At 39.0% G+C, this 20855-nt stretch overlaps 2 protein-coding genes across 3 annotated transcripts in view; both read left to right on the top strand.

The window, feature by feature from the left end:
• LOC124153236 overlaps positions 1–20855 on the top strand; it is a 64591-nt gene that overhangs the window by 16586 nt on the left and 27150 nt on the right. The window contains exons 7-12 of the mRNA XM_046526335.1: positions 926–1384; positions 12949–13591; positions 14176–14582; positions 18593–18713; positions 19017–19173; positions 19784–19834. Of these exons, the coding sequence (XP_046382291.1) occupies positions 926–1384; positions 12949–13591; positions 14176–14582; positions 18593–18713; positions 19017–19173; positions 19784–19834 (1838 nt within the window). The remainder of the gene's footprint in view (positions 1–925; positions 1385–12948; positions 13592–14175; positions 14583–18592; positions 18714–19016; positions 19174–19783; positions 19835–20855) is intronic.
• LOC124154415 (phospholipase A2 inhibitor beta-like) lies at positions 5803–20163 on the top strand. 2 transcript variants are annotated; one of them, XM_046528120.1, is made up of 6 exons: positions 5803–6546; positions 12885–13591; positions 14176–14577; positions 16214–16392; positions 18593–18713; positions 19784–20163. In XM_046528120.1, exons 1-6 carry the CDS (start codon positions 6540–6542, stop codon positions 19961–19963), a joined length of 1596 nt encoding a protein of 531 aa, XP_046384076.1. In that variant the 5' UTR covers positions 5803–6539; the 3' UTR covers positions 19964–20163. The 2 variants fall into 2 exon arrangements, with proteins under 2 accessions (XP_046384076.1, XP_046384075.1); XM_046528119.1 differs by having other exon boundaries at positions 5804–6546; positions 12882–13591.

The following is a 20855-nucleotide window of genomic DNA, read 5'->3' as shown; positions in this document are numbered from 1 at the left end:
GATTAAGTCTTTCTCCACCGGATCCCATACGCTCGCTGCATATTCAAGGTGTGGTCGGACGAGCATCACCTTTTACATCCCCATCGGAAAATCTTCTAACAAGACGCTTGACGAATCCTAACTTCTTCAGGGCCCTACCGCAAATATTCCTGATACTATGTGTTCCCCATGTTAGTTTTGAAGTTATGGTAACTCCCAGGTACTTTACTTCGTGTATCGCTTTTACATCTACATAATACCCTGAGAGCCACGCCCAGGGAGTTAAGCAGGGGTGACCAATCACCAACATTCAGCATGCAAAAGGATCGCCAGATACGCACAGCTTGGAAATAGAAATATTACGTATATGGGCATATTCATGCAAAGACAAAATTTGACAATGGTTAGTAATTCCAATAGCAAATACATGCAAAGGTAGAACTATGAAAAAACATGCAATGAGTGATCCTAGCGAGCGACGCCATTAATCCATTTATCAAATTGGGACAACGTTGCTATCCTTAATAGTACGAGGGAAGAACGACATTTTAAATCTCTCTGTTTTGCAGTCTATTTCTTTTATTTTATTCTCATGATCACGTCTACTATAGTACGATGGTAAACGAAGGATATGATTCACGTCGTCTGAGAAAATATCTTCTTCAAATTTCCTAAGTAATTTAAGCCGATAATCTACGCTCCGGTAAAGATTCCCATCCTAACTCGTGTAACATACTGGAAACGCTGCACTTTTTGTCGTGACAACTCATCACAAATCTGGCCGCCCTGCGCTGTACTCGATTGATTTCAGCTATTAGTCCTGCCTCGTAAGGGTCCCACACGCCAGTAGCATATTCTAAGTGAGGCCTCACTAGAGTCAGGTAGCTTAACTCTTTCTCTTTTATGTTGATACCATCCATTCTATGATATTCGTTTGAATCCTCAGGTGCTCGTTGCCGGACGCTCTCGCTGGAGTCAACTTCCTCACGACCCACTCGGACCTTGGCCCCAACGGCACATCGTCGGAGGATGAAGAGGCGGGTTGGTCGAGGAACCCGCACGGTCCCTCGGAACGCCTCTGGAGCGACTGCGACAACAAGGCCTCGAGGATGGCGTACAGCTCCAGGGGCGCAATCGCCTCGGCCCTGGGCGCGGTGGCCGTCACATTGGTCGTCTCCCTGGCCATCGTGGCCGTGCTCGTTTACGTGGTGAAGCGGTCCATCCGGGCTGAGAGGCTCAACCTTCCCGGGCAGGTGCGCTACGTGCGGGCCCCTCCCACCAAGGACGAAGACGACGAGCAGGTCATCATGGACATGCGGTGGCCTCCCAAGGAACTGAACACGACGAACGGTGGAGGAGTCGTGCTCAAGAGTAGTTCCCTGGCGTACGGTTGGCCCAGGAGCTAGCCCATAGACATTATATGAGAAAGGACGATTGTTATGAAGCTACTAACCCGTCAGCTAAACTGCACGTTCAGTTGTCGCAGATTGAGCACGGATATATTCTAACGAGGCCAGAACTTTTGAGTGGAAACGCAGGTATAATCCTTTTCAAATATCTTTGCGACTGACCTAATCGTGCAAGCTCGGAATGTTTCGAGCGGCGTCGCAGCAGGAGGCGGGACATATGTCACTAGGGATGTGGGATGGGGAGAGAGAGATATAGGCGGACGTTGCCATGTTTTCTCAAAAGGCTTTCTCAGCACGTGGAAACGGAAGTCTGCGTCGAAACCGTCTTCCCGCTTGGCAACACAGCTAACTTCCACATGAAACGTACACCACGGAGGTTGAAAGCAACTGAATTTACTAGAGGCAACGCTCCGCGTTTAGCATTTTGGTTGATTCTCAGGATTTCATGTGACTTCCGCCCTCAACCTCCCCCCGAAAAACTAGTCGCAAAGATGTTTGAAATGATATACAGCATACCTTAATATCCCCTCCCGACTCTTATGTCAAGGTTGTGTGGCACGTCACTGGTCATTGACTTAATGATGGGTCAATACGAATTTAAATAATAGATTACATTTTTTCACGAATGCTTTTGTAAAACCAACATTTTATCGAGACTCATCTCGATACTTCTATCATTCGAACCCAACACAATTTTAGATTCCCGGAGCTCATGTAAAATAAACTGGGGAAAGTTTTAACGCTCAATGAGATGGAATGAGAAGGGAGGACTAGCTTACGTAAAAAGGGTGGGTTGCCATTTATCCCTCTCAAAAAAAATAGTTCGGGCCATAAAGACAAAGGGTTGGGAGAACACTTAAGAAAAAAACGACTGACCTACACGTAAGTTTTCCCGCAATGAGCTGGTCGAGCAGTTGAAGGGTGAATAGTGAATACAAACATTCCGACAACACCACCCTCAATGCTAGGAAGGGCGGTCAACCAACAATAAAACTCGGAGCACTTTAGTGTATTGACCGTATGCTTTGAACCGTGACCCATTCCCAGAATCGGGACTTGTACTTCTTGAAGGTTTGATGAACCGCCGGTCCATCTACAGATGTTGAATCTGCAGATTATTCTTGATCGTGTGAGAGTGAATTTAAGATAATCTGTTTTTTAAAGGAGTTCTATCACTAGCAAAAAATAATGGACACTAAATAAATAAAAAACTTCGCTATTTAATTCATGAATGTATATAAAACTCAAATAAGATAATAAAAATGTGTTTCTCTGACATTTTTCAATGCCAATGGAAAGGGAGATACAGCAATCGTGCAGAGAAAAAAATGTAAAAATGTGTACGACTGATTTGAAATCAATGAATAGGTATGTCACGGAGGTAAAAATGGGCAGTTTTAGGTTGATAAAGTTTGGAAATACACTTGAGAAATGGAGTAGAAGAGGGATAGATGGATATGGATAATAAGGTTATCCCTTTTATCTATTTCCCCTTTTTTAAACTCAGAAAAGTGAATATGAGGCACCTACTTCAACTATTAACCACGACATAAAGTTGACGATGGATTTTAATGTAATGATAAAAAAATTATCGAGGCATAACTTTATTACCAGAGACACCTTCAGTGAACTTGTATAAATGGTTTTCAGGTTGGGCTACCGTGCTTTGTAATTTCTACCGATGTGTTCTAAATTTATGTGCTGGTTTCATTGTCCGAACCCTATTGTGAATTGACTAAAGAGAAATCATTGCCATGCTCAAATATGCTGTTCCTGTAAAAAATCAATTCAAAGATTTGTCTTCACGAAGGAAAAATAGTCTCCAGCGGCAGTGGCGCACCGAGGGGGGCGCACTTACTCGTTGTGTGCGACAAACTAACAGGACAATGTAAAGAGTTACATTATAAAGTTCAAAAAAAAAGAAAGAAAAATATATCAAACACAATGTTCCAGCGAAAAATCACAAAGAGAAGAACCGATGAGGAAGAAGTTTCAGGAATAGCATTAAGTTACATGATGAAAAGAATAAGCAACCGAAGAAATATAAGATATATACATTTTTCTTCGTGTAACCAATATTTTATAATGAGGCAGTAAGTAATAAGTTATATACTTTTGCCTCAAACGATTTCCAAAACAAAATATTTTTAATTTCAAAGTAAATTAGGAAAAGTTAAGGGTAATAGCATAAGAATTTAAACGAGTTACGTGTCACAGAAAATAGACCGCCCGAGTAGGAATGGTACATCCTCTTATGGAGAGATCTAGCATTAACATAACAGTTCACAAAACTAAGGTCTTATCGGTCCTCAGTTTTTAGCACATCGTCCTCATTTTGGGCAAAGAAAAATTTGGCAACTCCACCGACATACATATCCGAGTATTTTTTCAAACTAGTTCAAAATGATTACAATATTAGGTTACGTTTACTACGGATACCCGTATTTTTCAGTGTCTTTAAATTTATTTCTACCTTAACATAATGAGGCATTAGCCACTTTATCCATGAAAATGTTGTCTTTGCAGATCATTGGAAATTTATTCCTTAAAATTTTTATCGATGCTCAACTGTCAGGAATTTATATTATTATGCCTGTTGAATTTTCCGTCATTATAACCAATTAACGAAATCTAACCACAAGCAATTGCGCCAAAACGGATGATCACCATGCTCAGTCAATATAGCTTAATGATTACGACATAGAAAAGGCCCCTAGTACGTTCCGCGGAAGAATCATTTATTTTTTCCATGTCGTTCACATTTAAATCGGTTTCCAAAAATTTCCACCACGTGGCAATGAGTGCAGAACGATCTACTTATTCTCAATACTTGCACTTGTGAACAATAAAGTAGAAAATATATTCATTTGATTGATTTTATCATCACAAAAATATATCTCGCCATGAAGACCTCCTTATGCCTCCGTGAAAATCGAATCTCCTCCATCAGCGACGCGAGTGGCGACTTTATGGACAATCAAAGGACACGAATCGAAATAACTTGGAAAATACCAACAATGGAATACCGATCTTCCCAGGCACCACCGCTCGATTCATGGGCATCCAGAGTCATCTAGACTGCAATCTCAACACCACCTTCCCAACGTAGTAATTAGAAGACACTCCAGAGGACTCTGGGGACGCCGCGGCACGGCGCGCCGTCAGAGGAACGACATCTATCGCACTATAGGAAAGTTGTGAGTCAAAACATCGACGTTCCGTTCCCTCTCTCCTATAGGAAATCCGAAATGGGTCTAGTACCAAAACAATCAACTGGGCTTATTTACAGTGACTTTAAGTTACGATCAACTTTAAGTTTAAGATCAAAAGTTACAGTGACTTTTTAACACGTTGCGTGCGGATCACGTGAATATTCTTTTTTCCTGGGCCATGCGTTAAGGACGGATGGGGAGAATTCTCGTTTTTACTGTTAATTATTTTAATTTTTTATGTTTTGTTAACATGTAACGGGCAAGTATATTAATATAATATGATTTTTAATAATGTATGCACTTTTGGAATATTTTCATATACTGTTTGTTCATATAAAGTAATGTTTTCGAAGTTGCTACTTTCTCGCATTCGCATCGCGCCAAAAAGGATTACTAGCATCATACCTGAGTAAGTACAAAAAATTCCATTAAAAATTATTTAAAAAATTAGAAACGATGGCACTTTAAAGAGAAGAGAGCATGTTAAAGTGTTCAGGTTTAATCAATTGCAAGTACCAGTAACGATTTCAAGAAGTAACTAGTTACAGTTACAAATAGAGTAACAGTTACTTTTCGAAATAACTTTTGAAAACTGAAGGCGAGATTCATCACGAGAGGAGAATCAGTCGAATGTTTTTCTTAAAATACGAGTTTACCACATTGCTTATGGTCGGTGTCTTGGCACAATTATATGCATAAGAATGCCTCCATTCACACAAAGTCATTACAATGCCCCAATCCGAACAGTCACAATGGGAAATTAACGATTATTTTCAGAAAGCAATCAGTAGGCCACAAGTAATAGTTACATCTGCGAAAAAAGTAATGATTACCCCTAGTAGCACCAAAAGGAATATATCTGTATATTTTTAAGATTTCGAAATACATCGGTATACAGATTTGCAAATCTGTTTATAATACATATTTTATACATGTCTGATGACCCATGGTCCTTGATGTATACCAGAATCTTTACAATATACAAATTATATCCTTTCGGCGTAACTAGGGATTATCACGCATGTATAAGATATGTATAATATACAGATTTACGACGAGTTATACGTATTTAATCTACATAAAATCCATATTATGGCAGCAGATATAATACGGATAATATCAACATATCTGCGTGGTAGAGGACATTTGCATGTATTTTATACAGATATAATATGTATACCTACAGTGTATACTATGATACGTATTGAATTTAGATATAATCCTTTTGGTGCGACTAGGGACTAGTGGCAAAGATACATTAAAAGTAATAGTTACCGGTAACTGAGTTAATTTCACTCAGTTACTTCCCCATCTTTGTGGGAAATATCCTATAACATTCCTATATTTTATCCTTACTTCATTCACGCATCCAATTTCTCCTAATCTGCGCATTTAGATAATGTAAGCTTCCGTTAGGACTGCGCGACCTTTTTAAAAGAAATCTCTGCAAAAAGTGTTTAAAATATGGCTACTTGGTGTTACCTTGAAAACCTGAACGCTTAAGACTATAAATTTGCCATATATACTCAAAAATACAAAAATATGCATCATTTAACACAGATATGATTAATTTTTGAGGTACTGACATCACAATTTTTGATACATTTTTCTTTCCATAACCCGGAAAGCGCATTGAAGACCACTGAAGTAACAGCTACCGTTGTGCAAGCTGGATTTATTGATCACATGGTATTCTCATCAACTTCCAAAATGACATTAGGGTTCACTTGACGAGTTTCGATACTATACTCCAGTTCAGAAAACGATAGCGAGACGAGACCGGCTGTAGTCTTTTTCCGCATCGCGGTAAACATTAACGATAACTCAAAACTCCATGCAGGAGAAAGAGAGACCCTCAGTCTGTTGTTATCACCCAAAGGCAAGAGGTGGAAAATCGAGACCTAACAACCGAGTGCAGCTGACGTGATCTTCGTCACCAATGAAAGGTAAGACACTTCCTTCTTCTTTTTCCGATTGATATCTATTTTTTATCAAATGTTTGTCCATGCTATGGTCACACAAGAGGAAAGAGTTCAAAATTAATTTTCCATGGAATTATTTATCCATTTCAATAAATATGTAATATAATAATATAAACTGTAATTGAATAATTTATGTTTTACCAATTACATTGATGAAATCTTAAAACCATACTAAATCTCTGTGCGTACGAATATCATTGGATATTTTAATTCATTTCCAGAAATGAATATTAATGTAACACAGAGATGTTGCTACAAAAAAATTCGTTTGGTAGGAAATCAACATAATGCCAGCGTTTTTACTTAATAAATTTACTAGCGTGATTCCATTTGGTAGGGAGTTGATTTATACAAAAAGCGAACTCAAACCCATAGTATGCAAAGATTAAATAATTAATTTATGGACGGTGTAAGACAGAAATATTTTGAGATAGGTACTTGCGGCCCACAATATGAAAAAGAGGATGATCGCATTTCGTACTTTTTGTGTCAAGCGAGCGTTTCTTTTTCTATCATGCCTTTCTGAGAATAGTGGGGTTTGTGAGTCGTTCCCGCTCTGCTTATCAAACTTGCATAGCTCTGCCATATCTCTTCGAAAAGATAGCTGCTCTTGAATCAACAGAATAAAGAAATTTTTTCACAATGACGTACTGTATCATACAAAAAAGCGTTCCAATAAGCGGTGTGTGATTGGTAGCAATAAGTAGATTACCCTCTGGAAAGGAATCCAATCAATGTGCAGTGCTGTTGCAAGTAATTTTTTAATCCTGCTACTTCGGCGAAACGACTATTCACCGATCTTTCAGCAGCTGCCTTCGATCCGATTCAAGCAGTCAGGCGTAACGAACAATGGCCGACATGAGATAACATTGTATCCGTTGCTCAGGCGATCGGTCGCCAGTGCTGGTAACCTGCTCATTTTTCACCTCTCTTTGATACCACTCACTCATCAATTGGTCACCAAACGTCTTCCTTATTGGGTTGGTAGTTTCATTCAAACGCGCTGCCACGTTACGGGGACATTGACACGGGTTGAAACTTGTTATATTTGCAATTTACCAAATAATAATCATTGTCAGCACTCTAAACAAAATTATATCAAAAACAAAATCAAAGGTCTGATTTTAAATACGATAGCTTTTATTTTTTAAATGCATGAGATGATATCGACGTTCTTATCGCGGTAATTGACTTGGATAGAAAATAATAGTTGCTTAGACGTGAATACCCCTCGCGTGGTCTAATGAAATAATGCAACTCCAACAGTGTAATTTTGAGAGGAAAGAGCATGGTATTATCGAAAAATACCTAATGTAAAGGGTCGATAAAAAGAGAGTGTGCAATTATAAACATTTGTACGCATATATGTATTACGTAATTGTAAATGTAATTAAGAAGGAATTTTTTCAGTCATTGGCTTTACACGTAAAGCCTTTTAAAATACGAATAAAGAAAGCGCAGATACTGTCATAAGTTTCACAGGTGGGGTGCCAATAGTTACTTCTGACTTAATCGTCGTGTCTGTTTATCTTTTCAACTGTCTAAGCAAGTGGTACCCAATCCTAAAATCTGCGGAAAATACCTGGAGTACTTTTTATATTTGGTGAAACTTCGCCGTTCCTCGTTCGGGGTCGGCTTCGCCGCCCGAGGGTAGAGGTAGCCCCTAAACGACTTCTCCTATGCATCCTCGGAACGGCTTTGCCGTTCCTCGTGACGGGGCATATATATCAAATTTAGATTAATTAGAAAATAATTATTTAATAGTTACTGGGCGGCTTAGCTGGGTGACTTACATAAAAAAATCAGTTTTTTTTTTCGGTGGTCTTTCAGGGAGCCACGTGAATTTTCGAGATTTTTTCCCTCATAAAATTTGTTTACCGGCCTACATTAAAAATTCCAACTCTCTAGCTGTAGTGGAACCATGAATTTTGTACTATTACTCACATATAGTTTACACATTCCGTGTTCTCTTTGTAGCGGTGCATAGGTGCAGTAATAAGGCATAACTCATGTGAATTTCGTGGCCGTACCTTATCGGAAAGTGCTTTAAAAAATCGCGTTTGAGGGTCCATGTCCGTGAACCCCCATTTCACCTCTACTATTTTATTAAGAAATCTACATTTCAAAATTTGAAGTTTTATTGCGGGTCCGTAAATTGGCCTGGATAATTGAAAATGACGGGTAAATATAGCCGACACAATTCCCATTCTGAGTCAATAAATCTATACAACTCGGGTGACAATCTTGGTACACGAAATGTGCGACATATTATGTAATATTAATTTTTTGGGGGGTTTTAGGGGGTCATCGGGGGACTTTAGGTGCTTGTCCCGTATAATGCGGCATCGTTTACCGTCAATAAAAATTCTGGCTCTTTAGCTGTAGTGCAAGTATGGTTTTGCAACAGTCGCACCCCTTTAAAATAAACATTCCGCGTTCTCCAGGTAGCGGCACACAGGGGCACGTTGAATGTCTCTACCTCATCGGGAAGTGGCAAAAAAAAATTCCGCAAAATCTGAAAATTGTGTGTTGTTGGGATGCAAACTTCACGGCGGATGTGTTGTAAGTTTCCAAACGTTGCAGGAGTCGAGATTTGGATTAATTATTTTGAAGTAACCGTGAGGGTTACGGGAAAACTAGGGTAGACCTTAAACGATTTTTTCCGGAGTTCTGAATATTCATATGGCAAAGACCCAAGGCCGAAATCCGAAATTCAATATTCCCCATCTCGACAATGGAAAATCGAAAATCGTTAATTTCTCGAAATTCGTTCCACTTATGGATATTCTAAGGTAGCCAAAAAACCAAACAAAAAATCTAGTAGCTGTTGGTTCAAGGAAATTGTCGTACGATTATTGCAAGTTGGCCAAAAAAATCCAAATTAGCCTTATTTCCTGATGATGGTTGGTTGTTGCAGTGGTTCGCTGTCCAGGATGGGTTCAAGAAAAGTTAATCTTGGTTAGGAGAAAGAAAATTACAGTGATTTACCAAATTTTGATGTATTTATGGTCGCTGAATTTTTAAGAAAGGAGGACAGGTTCAACGCTCCTGAAATGCGAGGCGTTAAGGCTAAGTAGTGAGTGGTTTTGGATCAACACATTATCCTATGTAATTTCGTAGATATTGCCGCAATATTAAGTTATTGCGGAGTTGTTATTAATATTAACCCACTCTTATATATGTTTACTGCTATACCAGGGAATCTTACGGTGACAATGCCATTGGTTATGAACAAATCCGAAGGGACATTTTCAATAACATTTTCCTCGAGGATCAGATCCTTTATCACCATATTTATTTCGTTCTGTATGGACGACTTTGGTTGGAGTTTCCCAGCTCTCTTCCTGTCACTTTGCCAGTCAAATATCCTAGGAATTGTTCCAACTTTGACCCTGAGCTTAATATTACCTCCCATCAATTTTTATTGCATAAAATTTTCGATTTTTTCCATCTGCAGACGAAAACAAATTGGATAATTTGAAAGACATTGGATTTTGGAATTAACTCTTTTTGTACAAATATGTAAGAAAATTGAAGAAGAGCATAATTCTTTCACCAAACTACTTTCAGTTTACACATTACATAGGTCTACGCGGAAGATGCTATAGTTTGACTCAACAATCTTTCAATACCTGAAATTAATCTTCAAAACAGAATACCATCGATAGGTAAGAGTCAGGAGCAGCCTTGAACCATTTATTCCGTATGGCTTGTGCTTTAGGCACGAGAATGAATATCTTCACCAGGCTTTCGTTTCGACGTCGAGATGCAATTTGGAACAAATTCATGTCAAATTCATGGAATTCATGTTTTCGTACTAGCCGACATTTTTAGGGAACAAACTCCACCGATTCCCGGAAACTCTCGCCACGCTAAAGAAGGTGAGGGAATACATGACAGTAAAACTCCACTGCGTGCACTGCCTTGTCACGACACATTTCAATCAAGATGGAGGCACTGTGTTTCAGCGCAACATGAAATTTTCCGAATTTCAAAACGTTTTAAAGTGCATACCCCAGATACAGGAAATAAAAGCTACTATACTAATATTCCATTTTTAGGCTAAACTTTCATATTCGGCAATAAAGAAATTAGTGCACTTCCTTATTGTAACTAAACCAATAAAACCAACACTTATTCTACGAGGTGATTGATCATAGTGATTGAACATAAATACTATGATGATCTCCAAAAAAATCTAGAGATTTTTCCATGTTTGGTCGATATGCTGCTATTACCTAACTCACAGCCAGATCATTTGGCAGACAATTTTTTAGCGGAACATCCAATATTAATCTACCACGTACATTGTGAAATTTATGTAGTTTATAAAAGTTTCACTGACAATTATTTTCAGGCAGGGTTAGGTATCACGGATTTTTTTCTGCTTTCGTACATTTCTTTATTTTAACTCTGCAAGTTAGAGTATATTTAGTGATACTTGCGTACCAACTACCCGATTTTTGCGTTGTAATTTGCTATGAAGCAATGTTAAATCTTGTTTTCGAACTAATTTTGATTTTACAATTTCCCGGCGAACAGAGTATTTGAACTTTTCTCGGGATTTCGCGCTCTTAGAACCCACGAGGGTAAGATTTTCTAATAGCACGGAATCCCGAAGAAAGTTTAAATATAGCTAAATTTCAGTATGATTAGTACCTGGCTACATTTAGACAATTAATATCAACAATGTGCATTTAATCCACAGATTTCCATAGTTTTCCTTTTTTTCTTTCATACATTTACAAGTGGAATAAAAAATTACAAGTACAAAAAATTAAGGAAATTTCCCGGTAAAAATGATTGATTTGAGCGATATTTGAACCCAGATCACATGTGCTAACCTGAATTCGTGAGTCTCCCGCAAATTCAAATGATATTTTTGCGACGAATTTCCCCCTACTTCTGTACTAGTGCTCCTATATGATTTCGAGGTACCCTGTTTACGAAGTGTTTTTGAAACTTTTAAACCATATCTTATAGTGCGCCCATCACCCGAACCGAATCCTTTGACGAGAAGTTACGAACTTACGGAGACATACTCACATCGATACTTTGCTCTCCTCCGCATTCACTTCCATTGATCGTTTCCCGGTTTCACCGCCTAGCGCTATCATCTTGATGCTAAAATATAAGGAGGTTTTAAATATCTGGAGACGCTGTTTCAGAGTTTTTGGCGTGGTCAAAGGCCTGCCATCTTAGTTTGACAATTTTTGGACTTAGTCTCGGACTGATATTTTGAGGCGATTAAGTTTTGTCCTAAAAACGAACTAAATTAAGTGAAAAATTCTACTATAATCATTAGTATTTTGCGGGTGATTGTCATAGGTTTTCGCCATAATTCGCGACACTTCTGTTAATGTATAAAATCTCTGTCTGCTAGCCACTTTACTGGTGGGGATATCCTTGAAAATATACTTTTCATATTGTAATTTTTAGATTTCCGTTGGCTTTTATGAAATTCAATACCTGTACAAATGCAAGTAAATGACTATTTTACTCTCGTAAAATTTTATTTTCAGCTGAGCTGGTAGTAGAACGTAACCGAGGTGATTGATGATAAATTTTCCCGGGGGAAAGATGTTTGACTCATAAAATCGCAAGGCCTACCAATGAAGTATGAAAAAAGGTTTACATTGTGCGTTCCATAGTTTATTTTAATGCATTAACTAGATATGACCAAAAATTTCACCAGATGGTAAGGTAAGTAATTTCATTAACCCTTATGGGATTGTCAATGTTTTGGTCAAAGTGGGCGTGGCTTTCCTACCCAAGCACCCCCATTCCGGCCACACTTCGCTCCACGCTCGAAACCAGTGGTGCCCCCTCCAGATATTTACAACCTCCTTGCTTAAATACGTCATAAATAACGTATGCGTTATTTGAGTTAATAATCACCATTATCACTGGTCAACAATCCCAAGATTGGTTTGACGCAGCTCTCCACTCAATTCTCCTATCAGCTAATCTTTTCACGCCAACACATTTATTCTCTTTTACATCTTTCTTTATCGGTTCCATATATTTTGTTCGAGGTCTTCCTTTTCCGTTCTTGCCATGAGGCTTCAATTCCATCCTACTCTTCTTAGGACTTCCTCATTACGAACTCGGTCGATTCATTTTACCCTCATCATTATTCTGTAGTACAACATTTTGAAGACCTCTATCCCTACTTTCACAGCTGCTAATTCCCCATGCCTCACTTTCGCAAAGGAGCATACTCCAAATGACAATTATGTTAATGATATGACTGAAAGATATTATTCACTCAAAACGCTCTTTTTCTTTTATTTTTCTAGCAGGAAAACAAATGGGATTCAACGGCGGAGTTTACTTCGGTTTTGTAGTAATCAACATTCTGGTTAGCTGCGTCTCGGCCGACGCAGGCAACCAGGTCCTATGCCAGTGGTGCGCATGCGTTACGGACAAGTCGTCGTGGATGCCTGACAAGGAGCCGGGCTTGGAGGGCAGGCCGCACAAATCAGACCCCAACGCCCTCCTGGTAAACTGCTCTGGACTGCACGCCTCGCCTTTCGCCGGGGATTATGTGTGGCCGGACGTACCTCTCCAAAATATACCCGACCCGAACAAGTCCCCGGACGTCCCGGCAACGAGAGCGGACTTCTCGTCTAGCGGTCTCAACGGCGTCATGAAAAACCTCCCCGTCAAGGAGACCAGGAGACTCAGGGAACTGTCCCTGGCGCACAACCAGATAACCACAATTCTCCCCGGAAGCCTGACGGGTCTGCCGGCTTTGATGTTACTCGACCTTAGTCACAACAAGCTAGCCAATCTGCCACAAGACACCTTGCCGCTGGCTTCGGATCCCTCCACGGCTTCGAACTTGAAAGTCCTCCTCCTGAGTCACAACGAATTTCTAAAATTCCCTTGGGAAGCCCGGCTGAGGTTGCCCATGTTGGAGTGGCTCGACGTGAGCAGTAACTTCATTAAGTCGTTGGAAAACGGCTTCAACGGGAAAAAAGAGGACCTCACCTTCAAAACAATCGAGGTTTGTTTCCACTTACTCCATGTATACTGATAGGGATCAACTGCTGAATGCCACTAGTCCGCCACAAACTAGATTGACAAACCCTTTGAGGATGCAAGGTGTGTAAATGAAGTAAAAAGACTCATTTTCTCCAATTTTTCAATGAAAATAAGAATTTCATATTATCTCTTTCAAAGTGACTAACTTGGGAAGCAAGAAAGCCCACGAGATGGTTCTTTAATTCCTCATAGCAGAGCTGAAACTAAGATAGGCACAGGAATAGCCTTCAGCTGGACGTGCTGTTTGAATGTTCTCTAATGTCCCTTGATAATTGTCCCGGAATGATGACCCTTGAGGTGATTTTTCAATATTACGCACAGAACAAAGTCATCCAGATGAATCCAGAAGAATCCATTCGGGTGAATAAGGAGAAGTTTCGTGATGAAACACTAACAGATTTCATAGATTTTTCATATGACGACGAAATTACAAAAAAAAGATTACACATGAGTCGAACTAGAGAATACTCATTCAACTCTAACATCGAAGACTGCGGCGTTAAATAATTGTGCCTGTTTGCAACAAACTTTATTTTCTCTTTTCAGGTATTGAATTTGAAGCACAATCGCCTTACGGAGCTCTCCTCAAATGCAGCGTCAAGGTTTCCCAACTTAAAGGTTTTAGACCTCTCCTGGAACAGCATTTTGGTCGTTCCGGATGCATTCCTGGCGCAAAGCAACAGCACATTTAGGAACCTCTCCGAACTGAATCTCGACGGGAACCCCATCAAGAGACTTGGGTCCAACTCCTTCTTGGGTTCGCCATTCCTTCACCTTCTGTCTTTGTCCGCTTCGGCCGAGCTATCCGAGATATCCAGCGAAGCTTTCGACGGTCTGGAGGATTTGAGGGTGTTAAAACTTCGGAAGAATATCCTACTGTCCCGGCTGCCTGCCAAAGGTATCCTTCGGGAGGTGAACGAAACTGGAGGCCGGCGTGCGCTTGAGGAGGTAGGGTAAGATCAAGGTTCGTGGCCAAAGGTTGTTCAACTAACCTTCACGTATCCTTTAGACATCGCGTTTCATTAAGAAAATATTCCACTGCCTAGTTTGGTGGATTGCCAACCCAAATACTAATAAAGTCAAGACCCTTTCGACCAGTTCTATTTTGCCTTTTCTCTTTCTTTAAACGTTAGCTACCATCTTTCACCTTTTAAGGTGTTACATCGTTGTAGTGTCCGACGTCTTTTTTAATTCCAAATCGTCTTTATTTTCTCAAGGATACAGCTTCTTTTTTGCCTCACTACTTCGAGCAACTGTCCCTGAACTGACCCCATTTTATTCTCTCCTCAACAACCCCTCCTCCCCTCTCATCAACAACTCCCTACCAACATCAATCATTATATACCAACGTTTATATAATTTACATTTACAATTTAGCAATCGAAAGTTGCTCCATGGCAGGTCTGGTTCAGTGAGAAATAACTGTAAAAGTTTCCCGATCGTTAAGGAATACACCCGCGGTCAGAGAAAAAAAGAGTTACTCGGAAGAAATGAATCGAAATGCACTTAATAAACTATTTACACGGGAAAAGGTATCTTCAGTTTTTTTAATATTCACATCCAAAGGGCAATGTGGAATGAGATGCTTGGGTCCTAATTGAAGGACTGTGATCGCCTAAACGACATTTTCCCTAACTAGAGTTCTCCAACTTCCTTTACCAGCTGTGGGACCACTCTGAAAATCTCGACTGCACTTATGTCTCAAATGAGGAGTTCACTTCGGAAAAATGTCGATATTGAGATAATGGTAACTGCTGAAATAGGTCAACCTTATATATCCTAGATACACATCAAGATGAAAGTTTAACTTTCAAGCAAGTAAGGTCTCAGGTTTTCCTGGCGGATGGTTTCACGTTCTTCAATGGTTCAAGTTCTTCACGGGTTTTACTCCGGGATAAATCTCCACACTTCCCGACATTTCGTTAGATTATTCATTTTAAGTCCTCAGATCTGAGTAACTGCGTGAGGCAACATTGCATTTTTCTCAAATAGGATGAAGCTCGATAAGCAATCTAACGAAACGTCCGTAACTACGGTGATATTAACTCGACGTATAAACCCGTGAAGTTTTATCTTTCAAACAAGTACTGAGATGTGAAACATACTAGACGGTTGAGCTAGGCGTGATGCGTCACCTTGAGAACTTTCTGCCGTGACTAAGGAACTGAAAACAAACACTTTTGACACAGTATTTTCAAGAACGTTTTGTTCCCATAGATGAAATCCATTGATATTAACAATGATATTTAACGTAACTATTCCGGTTAAGAAGTCGTCAAAAAGAGCGGAGTGTAAATTCTTCTTAAGCACCGTTTACTTAGTGAGCACTAAGTATGTTTTCTTTCCTTTCTTTTCGCTTTTTATTTCCTGCAATCACACTGAAAAGCACTTCCAAAGCACACAACTTACAGCTTCACTGTTTATCCCGCTCACGTCGGCCATATTGGAAAATTACGTCACCGACACCAGCGCCGCTAGTGGTGACTGGAGTCTGGAATCTCGAATCTGGAAACTATGCCTAAATCCCATGTATATGCCTAAAAATGCCCATTAACTCCTATGTATACCCAAAATTTCTTTTCAGGTGGACCTAAGCTACAATTCCCTTGAATATATTACGCCAGATTTTATTCCCTGGAAGAAAATAAATAGGGTTAACTTACAAGGAAACCCATGGAACTGCAACTGTAGTTTACAATGGATGCTTGATAAGCTCATGCCGAGGATATACAAAACGGATTCCAAACTCCTTATGGACTTGAGGTTTGTGTATACCGAATACATCCTGAACTTTCTTATTATATACGCATATTTACCATAGGAATATTAAATGATCATTTCACGTACGTTGCATTCGTGTCTTTAAATAACCTTTATATTCCGAGAGACATTTGTTTAATATGTAAAGGACTAACAGTCTATGTAATGTCGAAAATTCTGCCCACTTTTTGATGCGATGTTTGTGAATACCTTTTTCATCATACACAATTTACTTGGTAAAACTAAGATACATCTTCAGATATATTTTTATTAGACCCTGATGCATTCTCGATACAACTTTACACTCTTGAACCCCAGTAGTTATAACTATATTGTATTTTACTTGAGAGGTCAATGCTAATATGGAACGTTTTAACAAACGTAGTATTCCTAAAGGAATTGTATTACCAAACAATCAATGAAATGGGCAATAAAAACTGGTGAAACGAAGAATTATAAGAAAAGTATTTACACCGAGCAATAAAATATAAAATATTAATTTTTGTTATAATGTATTTTCCAAGTTTTTACGAATTCAACAATTTCAGGGTTTATTTCCCACGCCGATCATGACTTTACTTTAAACGACCATTGTTTTGATATCAAAAATACCAAAATGTTAATGCCAACATGTGCAATTCAAATAAATACTGCTTTATCTAAATATTATATAGTTGAAACCGATAACTTCCCAATTTTAAGGAGAAGATTCTTCAGCTGCTGACAGAACTGTTGGTAAAAAATGAATTCCCAAAATAAAGAGGTTGGCAATCGCCCTTCCATGCTAAGGGCTTAGAAGAGTTCCTTTATCACATAGAGACTCTCACAAATTAATGCAATCAAAGCTTTAAATGATTCCTTTATCGCACAATTCATATCTTCCCAAACGATGGCAAAATCATAAGGTAAACCAAATCTTATTACAAGTCACCAGAAAAAATCCAAAAAGGTTTTTCGAATCGAGTTCAAAAATTACCGAGACAAAAATGAAGTAGCTCAAAAGGGAGATATTGAACATTCTTTTTCAATATCTTCCTTTTGACCCACTTCATTATCTTTTGATGCTAAACTGTCATCATTTTTGTTTTGTTTTAGAATAGAGTTTTTACTTCACGGTGTTAGCTAAATCTAAGGCAGTCTTTCCATATTTATCTTGATTAATACCCAATCCAAAGAACAGTCGTCCGAAATCAACATATCCTATTCTTTTACAGAGCAATATTTTTAATTCTATTTCTCGTGAAAATTGTGATAGGTTTATCAGACAGACGTCTCCATACATCTAGAAAAAGAAAACAAATACACTTAATATATGGACAGGCATTTACAAATTAAGTGAAACATGTAAATACTTTGCAATTACAAAAAAATATTTTTATGGATTTAGTGTGTATGTATTATTTATTTATAGACTACCCTTTTCAATTTGTCTTTCTTGTTTACTAGTTTCTACGCCATAGTTACAGAATTTATTTTCAAAGAATGCTTGATTTTCGTTTCCCAGTATCTGAACTAAATTACCTGGTACTTTATCATCGTAAAAAATTTTGGTTTGAAAAAGAAATTGATGTTAAAATGGCGAATGAAAATATTATGGCACTAACTCTGAATCATATTAGTAAATGTTGCTTATTTCATTTCTTATTCATAATTTGAAGGAAAATAGGGTGCATCTTAATTATTCGGCACAATATTACCCTGAGTAACATTAGTTCTACATGAACAAATTAGCTCATATTTTATCAACCATACTTTTCTTGAGGTCCTGATGCAAACAAACATCCTGTAAGAAATTCTATTGCTAAAGAGCAACAGAAAAAAGAACCCACTGGTCCAGAAGAATTGATATTTTATCACAATATTTCTCGTAAATTGTACAACTGTTATACTTATTTACTGGTGTAAAATCCATTCTGCTGTTTTAAAGACTTGAGATCGATTCTAATGCAATTGAGGCAATAAATTGGTCAAAATATTGGCAATGAATGAAATAAATGGATATTTAATGACCGACCCTAACGAAATATTAACTTAATTAAGAATAATTCTAGAGCCCTTCCCTAAAAACCGTCTTAAGTCATCCATCACTGCAATAACGCCATTAATTATTAATTTTAGGATTTAGGTTATACTGGAGAACGCATTCACCCTGAGTGTAACTGCTATCGACAAAGATACAACAAATTTTGTCTTCTTTTTGTAGGTGTTCCAAGCCAAGATGGCTCTTAGGGCGTCGATTTGTTCATTGGCTCGGTAGATCCAATGGAGTCTACTGCGGCCACAAGATGGAGAAGCTACGAATGGGACTCTTTCCACAAGAGGAAGTGAGTATAATCCATAAGAGAGTTTTTGTGTGAATAAGCGTAGTTTTAGAGATTTCATTGTGCACGCAATAGAAAAAAAAAACCTTTCCACAGGTGCAGTATTAGTCACTGACATATCTGGATTACAACATATTTTATTAGCGATATCATCGAAAGTGAATTTGTTCAAAACTAGAAAAAAAAACTCAATGAAATCCAACAGGGATTATGTTGAAGATATTGAGCTAGCAAAAACCATTGGTCACGTTGGTGGTTTGAGGTTTGCCCCCCCTACTCTCACTCCTTGGCCACCTTTCACTGCAGCTAGTCAGCTTGGGTGCATCGACCCTACCTACCTCCCCATCCTTTCACATCCCCTTGGCTTTTACAACCAGGGAAAGACCTAACTCCTCCCCCTCCTCCCTCCCAGCCTCCCCCTACCTCTTGATCCCCCCCCACTACTTCTGGTTTATATGGTCAGGTATTTAAGGCGATCTTTCATTGTACTCCTCGCCTGAGGATGACGCAGTGCGTCGAAACCGCGGTCGTGTTTAAATAAATATTTATGTGGAAAAAAAGTTCATTTTCATTCACCATTGGTCACATCCCTTCCGATTGACCCATTGTAACGTCGCGTCCGTCGCGTTCATGAAGTTCGGCGTGATTTATTATACATTAATGTTTGAATTGTATTTTTATTTGTATGCGTGTTTGTGTTTATATTTCTGTTTTGGAGTTGAGGGCGGAATGGTGATGGGGGAGTAAACAACGGATTATTAGTAAGAGAGCCATTTTGGATGCAGGAGACAAAATATAGCTCTAAAGATTTTAAATGACTATTATTGTTTGAGAAGAAAAAAAGTTTGCGACATCACACCCATGTGGTTAGAAATCTACTGTTGTCCCGTGGAGATATTAAAGTGGGCCTAAAAATAAAAACAGTGCTTGAACTCATTGCAGAGACGGTTTTTAGCCAGCGTCTTAATAATTCGACACAGTAATAACCTAAAAGTATGAGATATAAGTTCTACAGGGCCAGATGGACTTCATGTTCTACAACAACTGCATATGTAATGTTTTTTAAATTCCAGGTGGAGGACGTGGACGTGGTCGCTATGGGAATGGGTCCATGGACAATTGCCGTAATCGTATCCGCGGCGACACTCGTCGTGGGTCTTATTGTGTTGGCAATCATCTGGCAAAGGAGAGCTCTAAGGATAGAAAAGGAGAAGAGAACCAGAAACTATCAGTGTCGAAACCCTCGATATTGAAGGAGCTTTGAAGGAATCCGATTGGCAGAAAATTACGGGCGTAGCCTCTTTATAGGAAATGATGATTGTCCCAGAATTATGTTCCTAGAGGCGATTTTTCAATATTACGAACAGAAAATGGTCAATGCGGAACAGTGGCGCAGCGAGGGGGGTTTTTTGAGATAACCCCCCCCCCCCCAGAGATTAGAGAAATTTTTTAATTCAACCCATTTTACCTTATTGGATTGATATTAGTAATAGAATAGTGTAAGGAAGAATAAAATATCCCTCACTAAGCCGTAAAATTCACCATTTTGAACCATTTATCTTTGAAATTCCTCAATTTATTTATCTCGCACCTACCTATTATCCTGGTGGGTATGCCCCGGTGTTAGGTGCACCTAAACCCCCCCCCCCCCCAGCCTTAATTCCTAGCTGCGCCCCTGGTGCGGAATCAATTAGGGTTACTGAGGAGCAATGTCGTGATGCAACAGTAACTGATTCCAAGATTTTCCTCATCCCCAAGTCATTGGTCAAAATTTGATGAAGAGCTGTGTTAGTCAAATTCAACTCTTCAACGATCATTCGGACCGTCCAGCAGCGGCAGCACGAGGACGTGGATTCTGCGGACATCTATCCTTGAATAACAGATGTTGGCTTTCCGCAGCGAGGATTGTCTTCAATTGATGTTCGCAACGTGATGACTAAAATCTGGATCTCCTCAAGATAGATTTTTAAGTACATTTTTGTGCAGAGAAACGAATTTTTTTATTATTTTACGACCAAGAATATTGACACTGATCCTCTGATGACGGCTCGGAGGTGATCCCCGAACTTCCGTTCCATCGAAGCCGTAAGACTAAAAAATCAGCATGACGATCGCTATGCCACCAACATGATACCAGAGCGTCGT

Source organism: Ischnura elegans, chromosome 2 (assembly GCF_921293095.1).
Source record: "Ischnura elegans chromosome 2, ioIscEleg1.1, whole genome shotgun sequence".
Classification (NCBI taxonomy): domain Eukaryota; kingdom Metazoa; phylum Arthropoda; class Insecta; order Odonata; family Coenagrionidae; genus Ischnura; species Ischnura elegans.
The sequence above is the reverse complement of the archived record's forward strand: the minus strand, read 5'-3'. Positions and strand labels throughout refer to the sequence as shown.

Excerpts from the sequence above, each read along its gene's own strand:
- LOC124154415 (XM_046528119.1), top strand. Across the intron at positions 14,578-16,213 it reads GCCGGCGTGCGCTTGAGGAG|GTGGACCTAAGCTACAATTC; the intron begins GTAGGGTAAGAT and ends ATTTCTTTTCAG. Across the intron at positions 18,714-19,783 it reads GACTCTTTCCACAAGAGGAA|GTGGAGGACGTGGACGTGGT; the intron begins GTGAGTATAATC and ends TTTAAATTCCAG.